This window comes from Schistocerca cancellata, chromosome 4 (assembly GCF_023864275.1).
Source record: "Schistocerca cancellata isolate TAMUIC-IGC-003103 chromosome 4, iqSchCanc2.1, whole genome shotgun sequence".
NCBI classification, from domain to species: Eukaryota; Metazoa; Arthropoda; class Insecta; order Orthoptera; family Acrididae; genus Schistocerca; species Schistocerca cancellata.
In genome coordinates this window covers 906,437,527-906,455,400 of record NC_064629.1, presented here as the reverse complement: position 1 = coordinate 906,455,400, position 17,874 = coordinate 906,437,527, and the positions used below count along the sequence as shown (strand labels likewise).

General features: G+C 39.3%; 1 protein-coding gene across 7 annotated transcripts in view; it reads left to right on the top strand.

The window, feature by feature from the left end:
* The window catches only part of LOC126185071 (monocarboxylate transporter 12-B-like), a 1,121,214-nt gene that overhangs the window by 1,010,296 nt on the left and 93,044 nt on the right, over positions 1–17,874 (top strand). Inside the window, exon 6 of one of the 7 annotated variants that reach the window (XM_049927839.1) lies at positions 15,094–15,399. The exons of the other annotated variants lie outside the window; for them this stretch is intronic. Coding sequence (XP_049783796.1) covers positions 15,094–15,399 — 306 coding nt within the window. The remainder of the gene's footprint in view (positions 1–15,093; positions 15,400–17,874) is intronic. 7 annotated transcript variants of the gene reach the window in all.

Below are 17,874 nucleotides of genomic sequence, written 5' to 3'. Positions count from 1 at the left end.
ACTGTAGTAGGCATTGGCTTCATGTCTATCTTGGCCACTATAATACGTTCACTATGCTGTTTGTAGTAGCTTACCCACACTCCTATTTTTTTTATTCATTATTAAACCTACTCCTGCATTACCCCTATTTGATTTTGTATTTATAACCCTTCCTTTCCATACTAGAAACATGTGTACAGTTACTATCTCGATCTCAGCTACAGTCTCACTGAAACGTGCTCATGAGGAACAGTCACAGAATAATCGGGAACATATATTATCTTTTTTTACTGGGAGCTATCTTACAGTGCGGGGTGCAGGGTACTCAGTAGATCACTTCCTCCCTTTCCTGTTTCAGCCGCTAACAGTTTACAGAAAGAAAGCCTGTTGATAGTTTGTATGTGAGCTCTAATCTCTATAAATTTTGAATAAAGATCTTGTGTGAGAAATATGTAGAGGAGGGGGAAGCAATACGCAGGTTGACTCTTCTATGAAAGTAACAATCAACACATTGCTGTGTACAATGCCTGTCTTTTAGTGTCTATCAGAGGGTTTAAATTATACAGATTTAATAATGGGTAATAAAGGCCATTTTTATAGCTACTGTTGTAGCTGACTTTTCGACCAATAGTTAGCAATATAGGTGCACCAACGTCCTCATTGGCAAAATATTTAGCCTCTCTGTTGAGACCGTTTGTGGGGAAATGTGAACATCATATCAGCAACTCGTCAGATTTTATCAGTAGGTTGAAATGTCTGAAGCTCAATAGCACAGATTTATTAGTTAGTTTTGACGTTGTCTCGTTGTTCACCAAAGTAACTCTGGCTGACTCCCTGTATCTCATTAGCAGCAAGTTTGAGGATGATATAACAGCTTTGTTTAAGCATGCATTAACCTCCACTTATTTTTTATTTGATGAACAATATTACGAACAAATTGACTGTGTCGCTATGGGGAGCCCTCTCTCTCCCCTGCTGGCTAATTTGTTTATGGAGGATTTTGAAGAGTAAGCCCTCAACTCAGCAGTATTAAAACCGACGGTCTTCTGGAGATACGTGGATGACACTTTCATAGTGTGGCCCCACGGAGAGGATAAACTGATAGAGTTTTTGGAACATCTCAGTTCCATTCACGGCAACATCAAGTTCACTATGGAGCGAGAGAAGAATGGCTGTTTACCGTTTCTGAATGTGCTGGTTCGCTGGAAAGAAGATGGCTCTCTAGGTCATTGCGTATACCGTAAGCCCACACACACAGACCTGCATTTGCAGGCGTCTAGCAGCCACCATCCGTCGCAAATTATGAGTGTTCTGAAAACTTCGGTCCACTGGGCTCATGTAGTGTCTGATGTTGACAGCCTGCAGGATGAGCTTGTACACCTGGAGGCAGTTTTTGGGAGAAATGGCTATTCGCAACAGCAGATTAAGAAAGCCCTGCAAATAAAAACTGCAGAAAAATCACAGGAAAAGGATGAGGAAGTGGAAAGGGAAGTAAAATCTACAGCCTTTCTCCCATACATGGGTAATGTTTCTTCTAAAATCTCTAGAATCTTGAAGAAACATAAAGTGGATGAGATATTCCGCCCACCAGCTAAGACTGCAGCCTTGTTGGGATCTGTTAAGGATGATCTGCTCTTGCGAAATGCGGGAGTTTATGAAATCCCTTGTGAGTGTGGCAAATGTTACATAGGGCAAACCACGCGCACTGTACAGGAATGGTGCGTCGAACACCAGCGGTACACACATCTTCTTCAGTCCAACAAATCAGCAGTTGCCGAACATTGCATTTCTACTGGCCATGCCATGGATTATAAAGATGTTAAGATTTTAACTACTGCTTCATCTTTCTGGGACTCAGTTGTTAAGGAAGCTGTAGAAATACAACTGGCCGACAACCTGCTAGACCGTGACGAAGAATTTCATCTTGACAATGCTTGGAAACCGCTTATTTCACACCTTCGTTCGGAAAGAATTTCTGCATCTTCACTTCCAACAGATGTTACCACTTTTAAAGATTAATTATTTATTTACAAGCACGGTGGATTCGCAGCAGCACTATTTTGTTTGCACTCTGCGCTTATATGTTTATCTTTGCTATATACATCTTATCTATGACTAGTGCAGTAGTGGCGACTTTGATATCTTTGACACATGTGCTTTCAGTCCTCAGCAGCTTTGTATCACGTGACTCTCCGTATAAATAGGTACGCGCAAACGCTATGAACTCAGTCTCCGACTCGCCTTGAAGATGGCTGTGAGGTTTCTAGCCGAAATATCGCAAGAAGAATTGTCGCTGTCCCGAGTGCAGGCCCGAAAGATGATGGAACATTATGTCCACCAGGAAAACTCCAAGAACTGAAAGTTTTCTGCATCATTGAGATTGCATAATCCATCACAGAACTTGTCAGGCAGAAGTCACCTGCATTTTCCGCAGTACACGCCTTGGTGAATATTTGCTTCTAAACCACAATAAATACATCTACTGTGCACATTTAGAGATATCTCTAACAGCTTTGGTTGCCAAAACTATCTCGTATCAGATGGATAGGCTATACCCCTTCGGTATGTGACTTTCCTACAGCAATGTTATTCAAATGAGTAATGACAAACAATTCACAGCTCCAAGCATCTTTTTGGCTTGAATGTTCCACCTCAACCACCTTCAAGTTCCTGCAGATCATTTTATCGAATATAGACAAGTAATTTCACACCTACAAAAGTTTGTGAACATTGATGGGCAATCTTCACCTTTCCCATTTTGCTGTAGCAATGAAACAGCAAACAGGCACCAGTGATTTCTATTTACATGTACTGGAATGAAAAGCCTTTCAAAATCATGGAGATTCTTCTGATACGTAAGATTATTTCCACAATTTTTACGTGTCCGGATGCTGCCGGCTGTCTGAGAGCCAATGTAGAAATCTTTCTCATGACCATGAAAAATAGTTTCTGCACAATAATCTACAATAACGTTTGTCAGACAATTGTTACCAAACAGAGATTTATAATTCTCACTTAGCAAGAATTGTTCTTTTTGTGGTTTAACCATGTCACGGAAAACAGCAACAATAAAATCCGCTTTACATCTTTTTTCAGAGTGGGCTAGATACTTGAGCAAGCCATCGTTTAAACATAGGCCCTACTGTTACACAGTTTGGAAGGTTATTGCTTTCCATGCATTCAATTTCTTTGTAACCATTCACAGAACACTGAACAGCTGTGACATCAAAATTAAATCTGAAATAAGAAAACGTTGTCTTCTTTTTTTGCCAGAATTCCTCTGCAGTTGGCCCATCATTATTTTCAAATTGCTTCTGTCTTCTCTCTCCTTTTGACTCTACTGCCACTTCTTCCAGTGAATGTGAATCACGGATTTTAAAGTCCCTGAAAACAGATCGTACTTGGTGTCCATGATCGCTAAGAATTGCCCATTAAAAAGTGGTCTCATTTGCATCTGTCCGAACCTGTTCTCCACAGCTGCACCTCTTGATGTCTTCTCCACTGGGCAGGAGATCTGTGACAGTTCCAAACCGCAAAGGCACAAATGGCACATATCTCCTTAAAGTATACGTAACAAAATCTTCCTGATGGAAAGTATTCTGGGCGGTATCATTTCCAAGAAACATTTGGTCTCTCTTTTGTTCTACCTTGGTTTTGAAAAATCAGTAATATCTACTCTGTTCGTACAATGCTGATGCTGGCATGTGATGATCTGATTCACTTTCAGGGGCATCTGTACAGTGCAGCCAATGGTCATTCGTGTGAAACTGATTTAGCACATCCAATTTTGGCACATGTGACTGTCACGGGGCTGGAGGTATCATTCATAAGTGTGCACAGCATGAGGCTACGGAGCGTAGTGGAAATGCTTAGTAGACAAGTAGCTCACGAAAGTGCTACTGTGCTAGTAGTGTTAATACAAAGCAGAACAATGGCAACGATAAACAAAGCAAACATAGCATTATATCTGCAACAACAGTTGCCGAAGTTGACATTTCGTCAGAAAGTGTAAGTAGGCTGTTTATGTTTTCTTTATGTAAGTTTGATGTTTATGTTTTCTTATTGGCAACGTTACGTAGCGCTCTCTGTGGCTGTGCTGTGTGCAGTATGTGGCTAGTTTGCATTGTTGTCTGCCATTGTTGTCATGAACTGCTATAGCTGGATGCGAACAGCGCGTAGCGCTGGGCAGTTGGAGGTGAGCCGCCAGCAGTGGTGGACGCGGGGAGAGAGATGGCGGAGTTTTGATAATCTGTAAGACTGAATGTCAATTATGAATATTAAGGTAAATACAGTGTTTGTTCTCTATTAAAATCTTTCACTTGCTAACTATCCCTATCAGTAGTTAGTACCTTCAGTGGTTTGAATCTTTTATTTAGCTGGCAGTAGTGGCGCTGCATTGTATTTTACTGCTCAGACTTTGAGCAAACAAAGTGCAGGTTTACTCTTATGATGAATGATCAGGACTGTCTTTATTGACTGTGAAACAATATTAGCTGTTGACCAACATTGTATCAATAAGTGTGTGCATTGGATATCTTTGTTATTGTAATTATGAAAAATTTTATCAAATCTGTATTGGCCACTGGCCAAAAACATTTTGTAAAATTTTTTGTGGGGAGCATGGGGGCTATGTAAGTAGGCTGTTTATGTTTTCTTTATGTAAGTTTGATGTTTATGTTTTCTTATTGGCAACGTTACGTAGCGCTCTCTGTGGCTGTGCTGTGTGCAGTATGTGGCTAGTTTGCATTGTTGTCTGCCATTGTTGTCATGAACTGCTATAGCTGGATGCGAACAGCGCGTAGCGCTGGGCAGTTGGAGGTGAGCCGCCAGCAGTGGTGGACGCGGGGAGAGAGATGGCGGAGTTTTGATAATCTGTAAGACTGAATGTCAATTATGAATATTAAGGTAAATACAGTGTTTGTTCTCTATTAAAATCTTTCACTTGCTAACTATCCCTATCAGTAGTTAGTACCTTCAGTGGTTTGAATCTTTTATTTAGCTGGCAGTAGTGGCGCTCGCTGTTTTGCAGTAGCTTGAGTAGCGAAGATTTTTGTGAGGTAAGTGATTTGTGAAAGGTATAGTTTAATGTTTGTCAGGGCCATTCTTTTGCAGGGATTTTTGATAGTCAGATCGCGTTGCGCTAAAATTATTGTGTGCCAGGTTAAGCACAGTCTTGTACAATTGTTCTAAGTGGACGTTTCATATGTATCATTGTTCAAAGGGGACGTTTCAAAAGGAGTCTGAGGAATTTCGCAGAATGAAGAAGTAGCCTTATATGGTTGTAACAAAGTAACCTATTCGGAGGAAAACATGAACACCTGAAGCGGCACTTATACACGCTGAATGTACTTATCTTCTGCATTTTGACTGAGGTACCGTAGTACCATATTAAGATGATCGTTCTCATCCAAATCACGATCACAAAAAGCTTCCAATCTGGCTTTCTGCAAAACACACAATTTCCATACATATTCCATATTATCGCTCAAAGCAAAATTTTCATTGCAGAGGTAAATAATTCCAGATACAACTGCCTTGGGGCGACATCTCGAAGAATACTTTTCATCATTTTTCTCTGGGAACATCTGAGGGCATAGAATTTTTTATCCTGAGTTGTGTGATTTCCAATTACATCAGTTGTAGTCGTATAAACACGGAAAAATCCGTTTCCAAGGACACAGTTGGACTTGAAAGTTATACAGTTGTTATATTTGCTCTTTCCATAGCAAACATAACTTAAATACGGTTTGTATTTACCTACCGTTGTTGAACCCCTTGAAACATACGACGCAAGGTAATTTCATCTCAGTGCCATCAAGAACTTCTCCTTATCGGTGTTGTGCGTACTTTTAGTGCCAGTCTCGTAGTGATGCGCTGGGGTGCCTCCATTTCCGTGCCTCTCCTGGTCATTGTTCACAAATTGTCACTAACATAGCAGTAACTTGGAAACACGATCACAAAAAGTTCTGTAGTGCAGTGGACAAGATGGCGGTCAAAATACGGTTGATTTCGATTTGACTATCCATTTGTCCCTCCCCCCATGAACCATGGACCTTGCCATTGGTGGGGAGGCTTGCGTGCCTCAGCGATACAGATGGCCGTACCGTAGGTGCAACCACAACGGAGGGGTATCTGTTGAGAGGCCAGACAAACGTGTGGTTCCTGAAGAGCGGCAGCAGCCTTTTCAGTAGTTGCAGGGGCATCAATCTGGATGATTGACTGATCTGGCCTTGTAACACTAACCAAAACGGCCTTGCTGTGCTGGTACTGCGAACGGCTGAAAGCTAGGGGAAACTACAGCCGTAATTTTTCCCGAGGGCATGCACCTTTACTGTATGGTTAAATGATGATAGCGTCCTCTTGGGTAAAATATTCCGGAGGTAAAATAGTCCCCCATTCGGATCTCCGGGCGGGGACTAATCAAGAGGACGTCGTTATCAAAAGAAAGAAAACTGGCGTTCTACGGATCGGAGCATGGAATGTCAGATCCCTTAATCGGGCAGATAGGTTAGAAAATTTAAAAAGGGAAATGAATAGGTTAAAGTTAGATATAGTGGGAATTAGTGAAGTTCGGTGGCAGGAGGAACAAGACTTTTGGTCAGATGAATACAGGGTTATAAATACAAAATCAAATATGGGTAATGCAGGAGTAGGTTTAATAATGAATAAAAAAAATAGCAGTGCGGGTAAGCTACTACAAACAGCATAGTGAACGCATTATTGTGGCCAAGATACACACGAAGCCCACGCCTACTACAGTAGTACAAGTTTACATGCCAATTAGCTCTGCAGATGATGAAGAAAGTGGTGAAATGTATGATGAGATAAAAGAAATTACTCAAGTTGTGAAGGGAGGCGAAAATATAATAGTCATGGGCAACTGGAATTCGAGAGTAGGAAAAAGGAGAGAAGGAAACATAGTAGGTGAATATGGATTGGGGGTAATAAATGAAAGAGAAAGCCGTCTGGTAGAATTTTGCACAGAAGAAGAATCGTAAAAGAAGGTTGTATACATGGAAGAATCCTGGAGATACTAGAAGGTATCAGATAGATAATATAATGGTAAGACAGAGATTTAGAAACCAGGTTTTAAATTGTAAGACGTTTCCAGGAGCAGATGTGGACTCTGACCACAATCTGTTGGTTATGAACTGTAGATTAAAACTGAAGAAGCTGCAAATAGTTGGGAATTTAAGGAAATGGGACCTGGATAAATTGACTAAACCAGAGGTTGTACAGAGTTTCAAGGAGAGCACAAGGGAACAATTGACAGGAATGGGGGAAAGAAGTACAGTAGAAGAAGAATGGGTAGCTCTGAGGGATGAAGTAGTGAAAGCAGCAGTGGATGAAGTAGGTAAAAAGACGAGGGCTAATAGAAATCCTTGGGTAAAAGAAGAGATATTGAATTTAATTGATGAAAGGAGAAAATGTAAAAATGCAGTAAATGAAGCAGGCAAAAAGGAATACAAAGGTCTCAAAAATGATATCAACAGGAAGTGCAAAATGGCTAAGCAGGGATGGCTAGAGGACAAATGTAAGGATGTAGAGGCTTATCTCACTAGGGGTAAGATAGATACTGCCTACAGGAAAATTAAAGATACCTTTGGACAAAAGGGGACCACTTGTACGAATATCAAGAGCTCAGATGGAAAACCAGTTCTAAGCAAAGAAGGGAAAGCAGAAAGGTGGAATGAGTATATAGAGGGTCTATATAAGGGCGATGTACCTGCGGACAATATTGTGGAAATGGAAGAGGATGTAGATGAAGATGAAATGGGAGATACGATACTGCGTGAAGAGTTTGACAGAGCACTGAAAGACCTGGGTCGAAACAAGGCCCCCAGAGTATACAACATTCCATTGGAACTACTGACGGCCTTGGGAGAGCCAGTCCTGACAAAACTCTACCATCTGGTGAGCAAGATGTATGAGACAGGCGAAATACTCTCACACTTCAAGAAGAATATAATAATTCCAATCCCAAAGAAAGCAGGTGTTGACAGATGTGAGAATTACCGAACTATCAGTTTAATAAGTCACAGCTGCAAAACACTAACGCGAATTCTTTACACACGAATGGAAAAACTGGTAGAAGCCGAGCTTGGCGAAGATCAGTTTGGATTCCGTAGAAGTGTTGGAACACGTGAGCCAATACTGACCCTACAACTTATCTTAGACAATAGATTAAGGAAAGGCAAACCTACATTTCTAGCACTTGTGGACTTAGAGAAAGTTTTGACAATGTTGACTGGAATACTCTCTTTCAAATTCTCAAGGTGGCTGGGGTAAAATACAGGGAGCGAAAAGCTATTTAGAAATTGTACAGAAACCAGATGGCAATTGTAAGAGTCGAGGGGCATGAAAGGGAAGCAGTGTTTGGGAAGGGAGTGAGACAGGGTTGTAGCCCCGCCCCGATGTTATTCAATCTGTATATCGAGTAAGCAGTAAAGGAAACAAAAGAAAAATTCGGAGTAGGTATTAAAATCCATGGAGAAGAAACAAAAACTTTGAGGTTCGCCGATGACATAGTAATTCTGTCAGAGACAGCAAAGGACTTGGAAGAGCAGTTGAACAGAATGGACAGTGTCTTGAAAAGAGGATATAACATGAACATCAACAAAAGCAAAACGAGGATAGTGGAATGTTGTCGAATTCAGTCGGGTGATGCTGAGGGAATTAGATTAGGAAATGAGACACTTAAAGTAGTAAAGGAGTTTTGCTATTTGGGGAGCAAAATAACTGATGATGGTCGAACTAGAGAGGATATAAAATGTAGACTGGCAATGGCAACGAAAGCGTTTCTGGACAAGAGAAATTTGTTGACATCGAGTATAGATTTAAGTGTCAGGAAGTCGTTTCTGAAAGTATTTGTCTGGAGTGTAGCCATGTATGGAAGTGAAACATGGACGAGAAATAGTTTGGACAAGAAGAGAATAGAAGCTTTCGAAATGTGGTGCTACAGAAGAATGCTGAAGATTAGATGGGTAGATCACTTAATTAATGAGGAGGTATTGAATAGAATTGGGGAGAAGAGGAGTTTGTGGCACAACTTGACTAGAAGAAGGGATCGGTTGGTAGGACATGCTCTGAGGCAACAAGGGATCACAAATTTAGCATTGGACGGTAGCGTGGAGGATAAAAATCGTAGAGGGAGACCAAGAGAGAATCCACTAAGCAGATTCAGTTGGATGTAGGTTGCAGTAAGTACTGGGAGATGAAGAAGCTTGCACCGGATAGGGTAGCATGGAGAGCTGCATCAAACCAGTCTCACGACTGAAGACCACAACAACAACAACAACTTCGATTTGTCGATCTAAGTGATGTCAGATGTTTACCTGTCTTCCGCACGTCTTGTTATCATTTTACAGATGAAGGTTGACGAAACACATTACAAATTGAGCACCTGTAACAATATTGTTGAACACATCATGATATGAACTATTTATTTTACATATTTCCAAGCTATTGCTGGGGATAGAGTCAAACAACTGTGTCATTAACATAGCAGTCACTTTGAAACACAATCACAAACATATCAGTAGTTCAGTGGACATGATATGCATGCATATATGCATAATGTATAAAGCATAATGTATAATGTACAAATTAGTAACAACTATACTTTCATGAATATGTAAAATGTATTTTGACGAAGCCAGTTGCATGGTAAACATGCTTAATGGCTAATAAAGAAACATATAACGTATAAAAAAAACAAATAACATATAGGCCTACGGCTACCGCCTATACACTACACAGCTCGCTATGTTCAGCAACGGGGTTCGTTCTACTTTGCTACGTTATTTTGGGGTTTCAATGGTCGGCGAGCGGGTGCTCACTCAATTATTCTATTTAACCGAAGCCTTCTGATTTTTCGAAGTTCTGGTTACTGAGAACTGTAGCGAGATGCGACTCAGGGGGAAGCAGGAAAATAGTGCTACCTCTGATTTAGCATCGATCTTGTTATCTAATTTGGAGAAAATTATTGAACAACAACGTGAAAAAGGGGAACAGAATTAAAGTAGTTTTGCTGTTACACAGTTGACATGGGTGAAGAGGTTGGCTGGATATATGGATGAATGCGAGGCACACTTCATCTGCACTGAGGAGGAATAATAAAGTGAGCGAAGAGCACACAGTTTGATCTGATTATAATTCCCTAACGACGCTCCGTAGTACGACCAAGGTAGCGCTGGATGGACGATCTGGTAAAGAAATTGCCAGCCCTGGGGACTGACTGAAAAAAGTACAGCAATTTTGGTGTCAATTATAGCAAATTTATTGATACATTTTGGGGCTGGTTAATTAAATAACTGTTTTCAAGTTCCAGGTGAGTGGGCTAATGAAGGTCATTGACATGACCTCCCATTTCGAAATTTTGAAGTTTTTCCAGAGTACGGATTGAGAGATGTTTATCCGAACATCGAAATAACTTTGAGGATAATACCGCCAATGCCAATAACTGCGACATCTTGTGAACGCCGTTTCACAAAATTAAGAGTGACAAAAGACTACATAAGTTCGAGTACAGCTGGAAGCAAATTGTCTAACTTGGCTATCTAGTCGATAGACTACGACACAGCTGGTAAACATGACTTCAATGACATAATTGATGAGTTTATTTCGCTCAAAATAAGGAAATGGCAAATAAAATTTTAAGAAACACACAATTCCTGAAAAGGTATATTTTCTCATTCCGCAGTTATAGACCTATTACTTTTATTTCTAATTAATAACTTATGCAGTATTAAGAATTTATAAAGAGCATATAAATTCTGTTCTTTATCATACATTATACTAAAACAAATGTACAGTATCTGCCATAAGCAATAAGGCATAGATTTAGTTTTGCATCCACGCAATTGCAGAGTTAATATAATTTGTAATTTATTTACTATAATGACATATTATTTGTTGTATGCAATATGTTTAATCAATCCAGTTCGTTTAAGTAATATTTTTCAATAATTATTCATTCTTATTAAACCTGCTTACAAAATACCAATATTTCCTAAATCTGTGTAGAAAAAACTTGCAGAAACGTAATTTTACAAGGCAGGGGTGAGGATAGTTGTGGCAGCTTAGGCAGTTCTGCCAAGGGAGCAGGATCACCTTGTTTCGGCACCGCCCCATGCCGGAGGATCGGTACAGTAGCTGTCCGTAATTCAGTTGCTCCTTAGTGTATTTTTATTCCTTATTCCATTACTTTCTCATACTAAGATATGTAATTGGTCCTCGCAGCTGAGCACTCATACATGTGCCATTGTTGACGCAATAGCGTCGTCAGTTACGACTGCAGAGAGCATGGGAACCTCGCGTTCAAATCGAGGAACAATGGAAACATGTTGACTAATCAGATGACTCACGCTTGATGTGACACCATATCAAGCATACACTGCCTTCCAGGAGAATGGCTGCAGAATGCAGGTCATACACGAGGCAATACGATGTGTGGAGCATTCAGCCGAGCGTCCCTGGGACCTGTGCTTGTTAGAGAATTCACCGGAAAGCTGCAGTGGTCATGTCTCGGCTTTCCAAGAGTGGAAACTAAGTACCCATAGGAGACCATGTAGGTAACGTGTTTGCAAAACTGTAGGCAACGGTCGGTTTACAAAATGAATTGGATTGGTTAAGTTTAAAAGTGCTCGAAACGTTCTTCTTTCCAAGTAGACTTCATAAAGACCAATAGTTTATTTAATAAAGTAAATATTTTATTTGGTAAAGTAGTCATTTAATAAAGTAAGATCACCACAGCACCAGAATGTATGCCGTTGTATTTACATCAACCGTATCACGCACATTTCTTCCGGCAAATGAAAACTTCCGTGAAGTGATTGCAAGTTACAAGCTAGTTGTCTGCCCAAAAAATAAGATATATGCATTCATTGACATGATAAAATATGCATGGTTTGCATCGAGGCTTTCGGGTTACGGAAAAAAGCCTCCCGCAACGTTAAAAACGTCTCTTCTCTTACACATTTTACGGCAGAAAAATGTAAATGTACAAAAGACTCTTTTGCATTCTGTGCATGATGTAGAAAGTCCCACTGATCTACCTGTTTTTATGATGCGTCCCATAGCATTACCTACAACACAGTACCTGACGGTCATCGAGAGGGATGCGACATCAGACGATCACGGTATGGTCATATTAAGTCTTCCTCAAACAGTTCGTAATGACAATCGTCCTTTACATCCTTATTTTGTAATCAAATTGTGGAGATAATACGTTGTGTCAGCTTGTTTAGAAGATTCCGTTTGGAAGGCAGAATCGCTCGCCTGTGGCTATGTCAGCGGCAACGATGCAGCACAGTGGCCATACAAGTCATTTCACAAACTATCCGTTGTAGAACCGTCTCTTTTTTTTTACGCTTACTTGCTCATCTTGATGGAATACACTTGGAAACAAAACTGTTCTAAGTTACGAACACTTTAAATTTCGTACAATTAAACACATTTTGTAAACAATCTATTTGTGGGAAACGCCTACGATTTTACAAATGCGCTACATTCGTGTTCCCCTACATGTGGTTTTCCTGCTTGCTCCGAAAGCCGAGGTCCCAGTGGGAAGCACGAATACCACTAGAAGCCATATTGTGTTACGCAAATTGCTGTCTTTTGTCATGAAACTCATAACACTGTAGACAGGAGCTCTCCTCCTACCTCTGAGCTGACTTATCCTGCCAGGGGCCTAAATTTTAAAGCAGTGCACCTTGCCATTTTTCACACCTACGGACATTGCCAAAGGCGAAAAATGATAAGTGGCAGGTAACAACTTTAAGACTGCCCAGGTATCGAACCCAAAAACTTTCCATTCGTACCACTGGGCAACTGAGACAAGCACACGTTTAAAAGTACGTATGTCAATCATAGAACTCCCATAGACACCGTGAGGGTGACAGAATTGAAGGAAAAAGCAGGAAAGGGATGCCATACCATAAAACTATTCTCAGCAGTTCTAGAGTGAGTTTTCAGGCCTTATGCTAGGGAAACAAAGTAGGAGTGCGGGTTAACAGAACATATATGAACCACCTTTATGACATTTTACTGATTGTACCTAGTGGAGATGAATTTCAACGAAAAATGGAGTAACTTAATAGACAAGTATGAAAGTTTGCCTGAAAGTCATCTATCCCAAGACTAATATAATGTGCAAGAACAAACGCAAAACAAAATAGTAAAAGTTAACAGTGATGTCGAAAAGCAGCTGCCTTGTTTGTTACATACTGTCGTCATATACTTGATCGCCAAGAAGTTCATTTGGTGATGGGTTCTACGCGGAATGCGCCAAATAAAGTCATTGGTTAACCAGCTAGTGGCTCCTTATTCAGTGACCAATACAGCAATTGTGCAGTACTCCTAATGTTGACGATGGTGATCGTGGTATACGTTTTGTAGATACCATCATCCATTTATTTCCCAATCTCTACCTTCTGAACAGATTTCAAGAAATTAAGTCTATATTGTGCTAATAGACAATTACATTACCTCACAAAGGATCCTTTGTAAATGTTAGCAAGAAGTTTAACACAAAAACTCTGTCACATTGTCTCCAAACCATCACCTTTCTTTTCATTTATTAAGAACTGACTCATGTCACCGCATGAGAATAATAGTTTTTCGACAATTTCTAGCTGCATTATACAGTATGCTCTATCAGCGATATATTTTTTATACATAAATGTGGTGATAATGCTGACTAGCCCTGTTGTTTCAAATGTTTTTCTTCTTTTAAATATACTTGTAATACTTATCATAGTGGTGGAAAGAAACAATCAGAAGCTCCTTGTACATTTCCAAGAATGCTTACTGGTCCAGTAGAGAGGATGTTGAATATAATTTCACTAATTCAATGACATCGCTTCTAGGTTTAGTATGATTTCCAGAAAATACAGTGTAGGTCATCAGAGTGGCCAGAATAGCGAAACCAAGTGCCTTCTCAGGCAAGATCATTGGGTGACAATTTCTGTGTTTTCTGTACATAATTTAATATGATTTATGCAAGTTACCTTCTATTAGGAAAGTGGAATGCCCTCAACGACTGTGATATGACTTTCAAAATGATGGCGCACAGCAATCAATTGTCCTTCCCTTTCAGGTTTTATTAAAGCAAAACCAGATTTCGGCTAGTACCTAGCCATTATCAATGCTAAAAAAATATAAGAAGTGCATAGACTATGTGTTTCTCGTATTTTTTAGCATTGATAATGGCTAGGCCAAAGCAGAAATCTAAATTTGCTTAGGACGACTGATTGCTGTGCTCCATCATTTTGAAAGTCTGATTTATGCATTTCCACTGGATTTTATATTGAATAGTACGAACTTGTTTAGTTAGTTCTGTATCAGTGGTCATAACATTTTTCTGACTATTAATTTATAACATAAATATTCTTTCTTTCACTAGAAGGTTGCTATTATATACACTTCTACATACCAAATCTTTTTTGTTTGTCTTAAAGTGTGAATTATTATTTGAATATGAAGAGCATACTTATTCTTAGTTTAATTGTGAATAGTTTTCCAGTTTAAGGATATCGTTCTTTATTTAGGATTGTAACTCTTTGGTATTCATAGGTGGTTTACACTTTTCAATAGCCCAACTATTGCTGTTACAGGTGTTGGATTTAGACTCGTATATGTTCCTGCAGTGATAGCTGTTGGCTTTTATTTTGAAAGGTGGCGAGCGTTAGCTACTGGAATAGCTGTGTGTGGATCCGGTATTGGAACAATGCTGATCGCACCATTATCGTCGACCCTGATAAATACCTTTGGGTGGAGAGGAACCTTTCTTATACAAGCGGGTGAGGAGGTTTTATTTATATATTAATAAAACACTGTATTTCAATTAACTCACGGAAAGGACTGTAACAGTTAGAGTAGAAAATTTCCTAGAATTTAATTTATGTAGAGTGGCAATGATATTATGTGTGAAAAATATGGAGGCCAAATTATTAAAATTTGCAATAAAATATGTGACTAAAATTCAAACAGTTTTCTCTTTTTCTTACTATATCTACAGACAAATGAATTGTATTATCTCTTGTAACAGGTCTTGTGCTAAACTGTGCAATATTTGGGGCACTTTTTAGATCGTTGAAACCCGTGAGAGTAAAGGTGGAGCCAGAAGCAACAAAAGAACCAGCAGAACTACCACTTCTGCTTCGCATGAAGATGGTTAGAGACATGACAACATCGGCAAACAGCATAGGAGGTAACAATAACATGCGAGCGTCTGTTGGGTCTTTAGCCCACAAGCGACCAAGTTCGGTAGCACATGATGATGAAAAACCTCACCGTGTTCGTACAACATCAGAAAGCAGTGCTCGTAGCAGTCATACTCCTACAGCATTTCGACCACTTTACAAAGAAGATGCCTTTTTTGGTGGAAGTTTGGCACGTCTCTCTCAATACACATCTCAGGTGAGGAAAGAATGTAGCAAATTGAGTTTACGAGCATCAGTACATTTTTAATATTGCCGTTAACTAATTTATACAGCTATATATACAATTATTGGCTAATTGCACGCAAAATCAATCTTAATGTGATCAGTATCATTCAGTTGCCTTACGTTTCTTGTGTAAACTGTGTGCTAAACTCAAAGTCCACAACTGTTTCAACAAATTGACGAAGTAATTAAGTCACGTAATATATCAGATTCTCGTATCTGTAGGATAGATTTTAATCAATGCTAGGAGCAATGTGAACAATCAAGAGGTAAGTGATAACAATGATGTTGATGGAAGATTCATTAGCCAGATGATAACATTAGTCTTGGTAGCCACTTAGACGTTATTGGTAAGGGGAAGGACACGTATTTTCACTGAGTTTTACATTTTTTTTTTCTATTTGACTTGAGATACAAGACAACAACAACAACAACATTACAATCTACATGAATGAATACAGATCATAGACATAAGACAAAACTTCCAAAATTTTTTTAGTGGAGGGGTATTCAGTGGATGGGAAGGAAGGAAATATTTCTCATTTACGCAGCTCAACTCCTAGGGTCATCCACCAGCAATGCACGCAACATTTGACTTTATTTGTAAGGCTGAAAATTAATTGTTTGGGTTTGTGTAGCTTCTGTACCGCATTAACTGAAGGTCATAAGTTAAAATTGTATGCCTTTGTACAACATGTGCAGTACCAATACGATATCTGAGATGCCTCCCATACTTCCAAGCTGTGAGGATGCTCTTTCACAGTATTATGAGACTAACAACTTCGAAGAAATGGGTGTAGTAAGAATTTTTCCCAAAATAAAATCAATTGTCTGATGCACAATTCAAATATTCTATTCCACTTAATCGGTTTTGGCAAATTAATCTGTCATTTTCGGAAGTCTATATAATTTAGAATAATAAAAATAATTGGAACATGGATATAAATTTAGGTAAGGTACAAGATGAATGTTATCGAAAATTCTTTCAGTATTGGCTTACACCATGAATAAACAGACGTAAAATTAGGATCGGACAATTAAGAAGTCCGAAACGCATTACTACGGTAAATTTAAAATTATTAAAATATTTATTTAAAATTATGATGTGCATAGTTAAGAGTCGTAAAAACAGCATACCCTCGTGAATGGAACATCATGACATATCCAAAATGTAAGGCAAGCTCGGCTAATTTCGTGATAATAAGGTCTAATGACTTTTACGATACCAAAGAAGTAAGGTACAGTATCAAGGCTACGGAAGGCGTGAAATAAATAAAGAGTTTCAAACATATTATTATTTTAGAACTAGTAAGATGAGAATAAAAATATGTTTTTTCCCTAGAATGCTGTGTGAACTCGGATAGTTTCGTGATGCCACTCGTATAATTTCGTGATGCACCAGAAAACAGTAGCGATGGATATTCGAGTCACTCTCTGCGGTACACACTAAGCATTTGGGGTCCCATTCATATTCTGCCAAGTTCTGGCATTTGAAATGAAACCACTGGTCACATTGTAGGCATTTTATCCAGTGTTCTCCCCGAACGTCGTCCTTAAAATGTCCAGAGCAAGAAACAACGCGCAAATGAGTCGTTGGTCTCCTCTTCTGGGGCTTTGGTTTGGCCCCTGAAGAGGACGCCTGTGTGTAGTCACTTTTTTCCATTTGTCTCCTTTGGGAGTCACTCTGTAGCTGGTGCAAAGTAGTAAGAGCAGCTCTGGAGTTCTCTTTGTAGAACAGCCGTGTTGTATTTGCATCAATTCTTCTTTCCCTCACGCGACAGAAAGGGTGAAATAGAGTAAGAATTCGTCTGGAATTGCCTTTCTGTTCAAAGGATGAATACCTGCCTTGGCGAAAGCGAAGGTGATCTTCAAGGGAAACAATGTTTCGTTCAGAACTTCCTTGAGGAAAGAAAAAAGGTCCTCTCGCATTGGTTTAAAGCCCTTCGTCTTGAGGTGACGTTGAACTTTTGACCTCCATGATCCCTTAAGTCACCATGTGGTATTATACACGGAACTACATTCTAATGTGTATTTTCTTTTTTTTTTTTTTTTTTGCCAATAGATGACATTGTTAAATCAAACTGAAACAGGCGGCTTTAGGGTGAATGGAGTTATCGATGTTGAAAGCGCGGAAATGTGGTAAGGAATGATGTTTCTAATTTAAATAACTGATGGAAAATGCACAAATTTAATACAAAATTTCGTGTACACAGTGTTAAACTGAACTTTCTCCATACCATGTAGATGTACTCAACCTAGAAAAAAATGAACTGACGATTTCTGAAGTGTACCGTATGATGGAAAAAATAAAAATGGAGTTAGAACATTGGATAAATAATCTGTTTTTTGGTTATAAGGTGCAATAGTTGCTAGGTAAATCGGAGGACCTGATTCCAGGTGAAAAACAAACTTAACTGGAAGAATACAGGCATATATATACATATATATA